The sequence below is a fragment of the Sminthopsis crassicaudata genome, chromosome 1 (assembly GCF_048593235.1).
Source record: "Sminthopsis crassicaudata isolate SCR6 chromosome 1, ASM4859323v1, whole genome shotgun sequence".
In the NCBI taxonomy this organism is placed as follows: domain Eukaryota; kingdom Metazoa; phylum Chordata; class Mammalia; order Dasyuromorphia; family Dasyuridae; genus Sminthopsis; species Sminthopsis crassicaudata.
In genome coordinates this window covers 554,719,802-554,729,830 of record NC_133617.1, presented here as the reverse complement: position 1 = coordinate 554,729,830, position 10,029 = coordinate 554,719,802, and the positions used below count along the sequence as shown (strand labels likewise).

Genomic DNA, 10,029 nt, shown 5'->3' with positions numbered 1-10,029 from the left:
ACTTGCTACATTGTTATTTCTTTGAAAATGTGCACAACCTTTAAGTATAGACACTGGACCCCCAATATCTAAAAGTGATTTCCCACGGACAAACTAAAGTCTTGAGGGGAAGGGGAAAGGGACCAAAAAAAGCAGCTTCAAATATGCAAGGAAGCAAAAAAAAAAAAAAAAAAAGTAACTCAAAGTTTGCTAATACTGAAACTTTCAAATAACAAAGTTTCAACTTTTTAGAATCTTAGAGCAACTCATTTGGAATTTTAAATAAATAAGCTTAAGTTTATTCACATCTTCTGGTCTAAGCAGAGGTCTAGTGCCAGGACCCTGCTTGCTGTTGGTCGAATTCACCTATTAGTCTTTTGATGTGAGCCAACTTGTTATGAAGATATTCACATCTGTATTTTTCTTCATGGTAATTGGGACTAGACTGTGGAAGGGAAAAAAAGGTAGGTTTTAGAAACATATAACACTTCCTTACTACAGAATAGAAAGCAAAATACTGACTGTCCCCTACCTGATTGATCTTCTTATATTCTTCTAAGACTTCTTCATGAATAGTCTATAAAGCAAAAGTTTTGAAATTAGAATAGAAGCAATTAGAATCTTCAGCAAGATTGAAAAATTGATCTCATTAACAATGCAGAGAAGGAAATGAAAATAAAGCTCCAATGCCTAACTCAGAATAATCCTGTAAAAATGGTGCAATAGATTAAACCCTGTTAAATTTATCACATAATGAATCGCTAGAGCATGAACCTTCATGTTCTTCCATGGAGAAAGGACAGACTTATACTAATATTTATCTATTTTCATCTATTCCACTTTGTCAGGATTTTACATATATTTTATGGCAACACAACAGAACTTATGCTAACTGCTTTACTTAAGGAGGCAGGAGAAATTAAGTTAACTGGATCCTTTTTTTTTTTTAATGAACTAAGAATTCCTTTAGCCAAAGGGTTGGGAAACACTTCAAGTACTTATGTGCTAGATTTCCTAAGTGGGATAATAATACTATCATTTGAAGTAAAAGTTTGAAGTAAAATACTATCATTTGAAGTAAAAATAAAAAAGAGCTCAATGACTTTGGTAGCTTGAACAAGGGCTGGGCAGGTTAAATCTGAAGCCACAATGAATTTATGCTATTTGCTTATTTATTTTCATAGTTCATATTATATTGTCCTAAGTGTACTAAATTGTCCTTGTAAGGACATATGTGCTAACATATGTGAGTCTCCATAGTTAGTAAACAAAGATTATATGCCTACAATGTTCAATTCATACACTATATATGTTACAAAGACACAGTATCTCACAATAAGGAGTTTACTATCTAATGGTGAAGATGATGAGACATGTAAAATATGATACAAGGAAGAATTGAGTAAGGGGGCAAAGGGAGAGATCCACATATAGGGCAATGAGAAATTTAGAAATTTGTTATAGGGAGATCAGGAAAGCCTTAACAATTGATGGGTGATTAGCATAATGAAAGTAAAAAAGGGCAAAATGGGAATGGTGGGTGCACTTCAACCATGGGGTAATGGCAACCATACAGGCAAGATGACAGGAGAGACCAAGATGAAAATGGGATAGTTCAACTTGGAGAACACTGAGTAAGTGAAATGGAACAGTATAAGTTGAAGGGTAGGAACAGTAGATTACTATTAGATAGTGGAAGACACTGAATGCTAAAACAAGAGATTTATACTTTTTATTCACAGTTGTATACTAATGACAATTTCTGATCAGTGTGTAATGGGTTATGTAAATGAGAGGAGACAAGAGCTAGGAAGGCCAATGGCTGGTAAGAAATGAAGAGGAACATTTAATAAGACTTTAGTAAGAACTCATATCTGAAAAACATTTGTTATGAGGAAAAGAAGCAAAAGGAGTCATGAGGATATCAACACCAATTGGACACATACACTTTCACTACATGAACAAATTTCTGATGTGGCACTGCTTAGATATTCCCCTCGGCCTACAGTAGGGGAGGTTAATAAATAAAACTTAAACAAGTATTTGAGCATTTAAATCTGAACCTGGAAAAAGTTAAATTTTTAATAGTTATTTTTGTTCATAAATGTTTTTGATGACTTTTTTTTTGATGATTCATATATATATATATATATGAGTTCAAAGAGTTAATATAATTCTTAAAAAGGACATTCCTTCTACTCATGGAATGGAATTCACTATGTTTATTAATAATAATTTTTTCCATTAAATAACTCTTTAAATTACATACTGCCTCTAATTTTATATTAAGATAAAACATCAGATGGTTAGCCACTCTCTGAGCATTGTGTCAAAGGGCTGAGGCTCTCTGATAGTGGGCTTGCATTGTTTAGAGATGGAAGATGGGAACCAAAAAGTTTAGTCACATGAATGAGATCAAGTCCACCCATTTATTACCTGATACTCCTTGGAGCCTGGAGAAAGACGCTTACGTTGTGCATCAAGTTTAATAAACCTTCTAGCAACAGTCTCCATTCTGGCATGCAAAGTTCTGTACTCATCATACTCTGCATTGAAGTCATCTTTATAATTCTGGCGTTGCTCATGTGAGACAATAGCAATATATTTTCTAATAAAAAATATTTGAAGGTTAAAATTACAAGGCAAAATACCTAAAAAATGTAAGTAAGCATCATCATTCTGACCAAAGATTTTATAGAAATATTTGGAAAAAAAACAAACATCTTTGAGAACTTCCATTGGACCTTTTCAATGTATTGATCAGTAGTGCTGATTTTTTTCCCCTCTCAAAAAAAAAAATACTATTTGTTATATATTATAGTTCTCTGGAAGGGGAAGGAAAAGGATACTTGGGATAATGATAATGTAAGAAGCATAGGATATTAATAAAAACTTACTTTAATTAAAAAGTCATAAACATGTGTATTACTTTATAGATTCAGAGGTCTAACAAGGCCATAGAGGAATCAAAACTATGACTTTTTGACTGTTGATTTCATTTTTTTTGAAAATACATGTCACACTGTTTAGTGATTACTTGGAAACCAGCAGTATACATTTTAAGATAAGTTTCTTGCATTCCCTACCATAAGATTACTTTAGTATGCTTTCCTAGGAAAATGTCTTAATTTATATTTAACTCCATTTATTCATGATCCTATTGATTTCCTAGTAATGGATATCACAGATGCTACAGGAAACTGATTTAATAGTCCACTTAGTATTTTTATTCATGCTGAGTTGGTATCCAAGTTTAATTACAGTGTAACTGAGATAGCATGGCCATGCCAATTTCAAGTCATCCTGCTGGCCAGAACTGCCAAAGGAGGGGCAAATTAATTTTTATTTCAAGTAGACTGCCTTGATTGCACATCAGTGGAAGCCCAGGGGAAAAAAAAAAAGCATTAGGAATATCAAGAATAAGTAAAATAGCTACAGAGAACATCAAGTTTATTACTAAACTATTTTATCATTTAAAATATTTATCTCGTTAGATCCATGTTTTTCAGCCAAAGTTCAAGTTATTTTATTTAATGATTTCAAACCATTAGGAAAAGGTCCTAAACTAGATTGCATTTTTTATGTTTTTTTGCTGTAGCATTATATTTAGTTATACAGTTTTGGGTCTTGTCATTTTATACTTTCTACTTAAGTATGGAAACCAATTTCCTTAAACTTCTTTAAAAAAGGAAACTGGCTCATCTTTGTTAAAGAATGGCATTTATATTGATACTAGAGCAAAAAAAAACAAAAACAAAAACAAAAAACCAGCAATGAAAAACGCAAAATAAAATTGTGCTTTTTGTAGTTAACTCCCAGTTTTTTTGAGATGATTAAGTTGAGGATAATTGTTCTTTGGTTTTTATTTTTTCTTTTCTTTGACAACCAGTATGAGATACTTTGCTATTATTAAGTTAGGAAGACTGGGGGTGGGGAGTGGGATAGTAGAAAAGAAAGGCAATTTAACTTACATCCATATAAAAATGTTTAGTGGGGTTAAAAACTAGGACTAAGTTTAGAGTCTGGTGGAATTACATGCCTAGCAATTTTTGTCCACAGAAAGTAGAAAAAAACAAACAAACAAAAAAAAAAACTTGACAATGGTACATCTGACCACCCAAGTCCTTATAGACTCTCTTCTCTGACTGTGGCCTATGTTGGTTTTAGTCCCACTTGCAGGATGGATTCTTCTAAATTTTCTTTGTAGTATGATAGCCACCATCCGGCGCCTCTTCTCTCACTCCACTCTTAGTGATTTCAACAGTTCCCATATATTCAATATTCTCTATTTTGACAAGTCCCAAATCTCCATATCCAGTTCTCATCTTTATCAGAGTTCTGACTCAGGCATTTCCAACTATCTGCACATGTACTTTCTACTCTTCACTCTCACTTATCTTCCCCCTCTACATTTCCAGGGCATTTCTGTCAGGCATTATTGATTCAATTTTTTGAATTATTTCCCACATTGTCTTTTTTTTTTTCTCATATCACAATCAACTTAAAGGTCCTTATCACCTCTCATTTGGACTTTCTGATTCTCTAGTCCAAGTCTTTCCTTTCTTCATAAAATTGTTAGGTTGATATTCCTAAAAGCATAGGTTGGACCATATCGATACCCTAATTCCAGGAGTGCTAATGACTCTCTCCTACTATGACAAATTACAAACTTTTCTACTCTGACTGCAGCTTACCTTTCCAGGATTATTGATTACAATTTATCCTTTCTCACTTACTGCATACTTTAGCCATGTTGGCTGTTTTTATCTCTTTATATAGCTCTTACTTTTGTATCTATGAATTGCATCCACCCACTCCCCCCATTCCTTAGACATTGTCTCTCCTCACTTGCCAGCTCTGGGCTGACTTTCTGGTTTCTAGTTCCCTTCAAGCCTCTGCTTAAGTGCCATCTCCTTCACAAAGCCTTTCTTAATTTTCTCTTTGTAGCATCTCCTAACCCCATGTATCACATGGTATTTTTTTTTAACAGAGTATTTCACTTTTGAAATTTAATTCTCAGTGCCTAGCACAATGCTTGGGACATAAATCCTTTATTAGTATTTAATTTATATTGTGAAAAATGTTAGTTAACTGATCTATAAGGGACGATAAAAAAGTTACTTAAAATGTGATTTCTTTTGGGGAAAATATGTGGTAAATCTAACAACAACAAAAAGAATCATGTCCTTATGAATGGCCAACTTTTAAAAAACAGAGCAATTTCTGTTGTTACAAGAAAGCATCTTCTTTAGCCATGGAATAGGCACTGCTGATTGTCAAAGGCACTCAAGTGCCAACTCAGCAAACACTGTGAAGTAGCTGATTTGATTCTGGCTGTTTTATATATATATATAGGCTTCTCAACAGAGCTCTAAAACCATACACTCATTCAAATGAAAGGGATACTTAAGATATATATTTAGATATATACATATATATATATACACACACACATATATATTGACCTATACAAATAATAACTACCATGGAAAGCATTCTAGATCTGGAGTGAAAGGAACAAGGTTCAAATCTCAGTTTGCTACTTATTAGTTACATTACTTCCTTCAGTTTCCTTATTCATAAAATATAAGAAAACAAGGCTATAAAACTCAAATACAGTTTACTAAACTATATCAATATAAAATGCATATTGACTTAGAAAACCACGTATTAGCATTGTACATTTTTTACTGTATTTTTACTTATTGGTTAAGTATTTCCCAATTGCATTTTTATCTGGCCTTGGAAATATTCAGGTGCTTTGTAAACCATAAGTTTTGACATCTCTGGACTAGATGACCTATGTGATTTCTTTCAGCTCTAAATTTATCGTCTAAGGTTTTAGGGAATCATCATTCATAAATTTGATTCTCAAAATAATGTAATGGTTTTATTAAAAACAACTTTAAAAAGATATATTGTATTTTAGGAAAGAGTGCTTTTGGAAAATCTGCATAGCACAAAAACTCTGACCTATCTAACATAAGATTATAATAATGGTAAAGGTCCTAAATTCCATTTAGCTTTTCGTGCATTATGAATGTACAATATTTATCAATTTGGGACAGGGTTTGCCTGACAATTTCTCTATCCTCTTGCTGCTTGATTATTTTCTACTGCAACAGAACCTATGATACTATAGAAAGCAGAATGAGGTCTCCAAGTCATTAATTTCTGCTTATCATAACATTCCCAATTCAGCATTTTAATGTATTGTATCACAAATACACATACTTGTATGTCTATATACACATATATATGAGGAGAATATACCTCTAAATATATGTTCCAGTATCTGAAGAAAACAATATATTACTGTCCTTTATATAATTAAAAAGCATGCTATAAATCCCAGTGATTCCACGTTTACCAATATAAGCCAGAAAATGACTGTCCCTTAAGTCAGGCTTGTCAGCTTGAAGTATTAGAGAGCTAAATTCTTCCATATTCAAATGTTTAGTCTGTCCATGGGAACAAAGAACAGGATTCTTGTGTGTTAAATGCCATTGAAAAGAAGAATAGCCCAGAAGAAGGATGGGGAAGTACTATATGCCTAACCAAGAAAGCTACTTGACAGGACTATTTTTATAAATTATCTTTTTAGAGGTAGTCTTTTGAGGGGGGGGAATTGTCCAGATATTTTAATTTTTTGGCCTTTTAAAATTTTTCTGATTTGAAAAGCATGTAAACTATCTTTCTTTGGTGGTAGACATTTCAACTTACATCAAGTAATCTGGTAGTTCAATAGTTGAAGAAGGATCTGTGGAGGCAGGGCAAACCTCTTTAACTCCTATGAAGAAACAGAATTTTATTATGTTCACCATTTAACATGGTTATAACAAACTTCAAATTCTAATCCAGATCAGAAACACCCAGAACACTCTTCTTCGAAACTATTCTGCTACCTCAATAACCAACAGTGAGCAAGGAATACAATTGAACATGAACAATAGAGGCCATATGACAAGCTCTGCCATGGCCAACACCAGGCGTTGAAAGTGCACTGGCTACTGCAGTGTCTGCACAATAAAGGAATCCAATCTTAACCCAAGGTCAATCTTCTTTTATTCCAAGAAAAGTTGTGGCATCTGCACAGCATTCAAATACTGTGGTAGCAGATGCAGTCAAACAATTGAAGATACAAGTTTTACATCAACATCTAATTTTCATGGGATTTGAACAAGACAGAGAAGACAAATAATGTGAAGTAGCAGGCTGCTTTAGTCACTGTATTTTTATTGCTATCCTTTTTGGGGGAGATGAGGAGGAGGAGTATGAATTGTGTAAGAAGTTTTCCCTTCAGTTTTAAGACATTTAAAATAAGGCAGTGCTATAACTCAATGCATACTGAATTACCCTAAATACATTTGGGGGGAAAAAAGAAAAAGAAAAATAATGTGCAAGTCCCTGAGGGCTGTTACGAAAGTGTATCAAATCCCCATAGTATTCTATTTGTGTAAACTATCTTCAGAGAGCATGTTTAGTGGCTCTTTTAATTAGGTAAATTTGTGCCACCCAAAGTAAAGTGAGGCTAATAAACTAAAACTACCATTTGCTTGCTGGCAAAACTTAAATCTTTGCATAATAAAAGTGAATACCTTGCAATTTCATATTCATTTTTTTCTTTTTCTCCCCTCTCCTTAAAGAGCATGCAATCTTTGTAAGTTTTTAAAGATATCTGAACAAGGTTTGGATCTCACACACACACACACACCAACCACCTGTGACTATTATCCCCTGCATTTCTATCTGAAGGAGATATCTTTATGGCTATCTGACTACATATTATCTGGTCCATTTCTGTGGTCACTAAAAGGAGACTGACTTCAAACCAGATTCAGGTAATGGGGTTCTACATTTTCTTTTTGTTTTTCTCTAACCAGGAGTACTCTGAGAGGTTGCAAACTCTGACTGAAAGTATGACAAAGGAGTATGCCTCCCACTCAATTCTTGAGAAAACACTGAATCTGACTAAAAGTTGACTCAGAAGTGTTGAAAAATGTTGTCTTCTATTCTACTCAAATAGGTGTCCCTAATTAATAAATTGTTCCAGACCCTCAACACTAAGATTAAGCCTTGCAGACAAAGGGAGAGGTTAGGAGACAACATATGTTTAGAAATCTGACTTATGGATAATGAATCCTGCACTTCTGAGGTTACTGACCCTTCTTTATCTGTCTATGTTAAATATTGTGGCTTAGGGAAAGACAGTCCTTGCCTCAGACTTACCATGCTATGAGTCTGAAAGTACTTTAAAGGGCATATATTGACATGTTATTATACCCAAGTTCACGTTAATGATAAATTTTACTACAAATAGATCCTACTGTACTATTTCTGTAGATTTTCCCTGATAAGAGCACCATATAGCCAAAAAAAAAAAAAAAAAAAAAAGTTAGACTAAGAGTTGTACCATTTCAATTCTATATACAAATATAGAAGGTAAAACATGACAGTCCTTAAGATCTTATTCATATACTTGACAGAAGTAATATTTTCCTGCTTTAGTCATCTCCTGCATTTATAATTACCTACAAGGTAGGCTGGGATTCTTCCATTTTGGGGGGGTAAGCCTGACCTCAACAAAAAAAAAGTAACTCAACAAGTCTGTTATTTCTTTTTGAAAAGCAAAACACTTAAGTATTCAATGCAGTGATTTAAAGAAAGCACTTCAGGAAAACTGTGGGAATTATACCATTTTAGCTTTTTCTTTTCTTATGTTTTAAGGTCTTGACAGAACATGTAAATTTAACAACTGTTATAAAACATTTGCACAAAATAATAACAAATTGGCAAGATTCTGAGTGAAGCTGTCATTAATCTAAAATTTAAATTTTCAAGTTCCAAATATTAAAAAAAAAAAAAAAATTTTCTCACTTCTAATTCTAACCCTAGTAACTATATCCTTTTCTGACAGAGAAACAATAAAGATTTCTTATTGTTAAATGTTTCCACTTAAGATCTATTGTTATGTCCTAAAGGGCATTCTTGGGAAAACCAACAGAATCAATCCCATTATTTTATTATTAGATATTTCACATGTAGAATCAAGACAGTTTTATAATTTGCCATAATAGAAAAATAAGAACTTAAAGAACTGAAGATCATTTGGAAAAAACAAAAAACCCTATCCCATTTCTAGGGACAATAGTTTATTAGGAACCAATAATCCTGAGAGTCCCACCAGCATGCATTAATGTTTTAAAACTGCGCATCTTTTAAAAAACTTACTAAATTTTGTAATTTGAAAATAAAAAGCTGTAAGAAAATAAAATTTTTTAAAAAGTACAAATACCTTCATTTGAATCCAGACTAGAGTTATTTAGCTTGGCAATTTCCTCTTTTGTCTTAAGGTCTTTCTCCTTTTCCTCAATGTCCTGTTTTTTAATTTGGTCCTTTTCCTTATGTTTTTTAGATTTTTTTTTAGATTTTTTATGTGACATTGAATGCTTCTCTTCCATGGGCTTTGGACACTTCAACAGGATTGAATCAGGTGGTGGAATTTCCAAAGAAGTCCTAGAGGTATATTTGTCCTGCTGGTCCTCAAAGATGCTACCATTTTGACTAAAACTGTCAATAGGTAGATCTTGAGTCCCCCGGCCTTCTGGAGTGCTAGGGGAATTGGAGTTAGAATTTACAGTTTGAGGAGGATTTGAAACTGGAAGGTGGGTTGAAGGAAGAGGTGGTGGAGTTGGGGTGGCGGCAGCTGCAGGAGGAGGAGGTGGTGGTGGAGGAGGTGGTGGTGGTAGTGGTGGTGGTGGAGCCACAGCAATTTTTTCTTGGGTGGAATTCAAATGACCGTTTAATGTTGGATGAACTCTATTTGTTAGGTGAGATATCCGAGTTTTTTTATTCATTAAAGGATCTATGAAATCTGAATCCAAGAGGCGTTTCTGAATAGGAAAGGAAACCCCCCCAAAAAAATTTAAATAAGTTAATGCATGTCCTTACAATAGTCTCATTCACACCCTTTAATGCTAAAAGTAAAACTTTCTCAAGTCTCAGCATCAATAAAAAATAAATGTGAGGTCATTAACAATTTGGTTCAGA

At 33.5% G+C, this 10,029-nt stretch overlaps 1 protein-coding gene across 2 annotated transcripts in view; it reads right to left on the bottom strand.

The window, feature by feature from the left end:
- Positions 1-251: 251 nt before the first annotated feature.
- The window catches only part of ELL2 (elongation factor for RNA polymerase II 2), a 77,766-nt gene continuing 67,988 nt past the window's right edge, over positions 252-10,029 (bottom strand). The window contains exons 8-12 of one of the 2 annotated variants that reach the window (XM_074282035.1): positions 9,275-9,872; positions 6,703-6,769; positions 2,416-2,587; positions 512-556; positions 252-424 (exon numbers count right to left, since the gene is read on the bottom strand). In XM_074282035.1, the coding sequence (XP_074138136.1) occupies positions 308-424; positions 512-556; positions 2,416-2,587; positions 6,703-6,769; positions 9,275-9,872 (999 nt within the window). In that variant the 3' untranslated portion in view covers positions 252-307. The remainder of the gene's footprint in view (positions 425-511; positions 557-2,415; positions 2,588-6,702; positions 6,770-9,274; positions 9,873-10,029) is intronic. The other variant, XM_074282036.1, reaches the window with a different exon arrangement.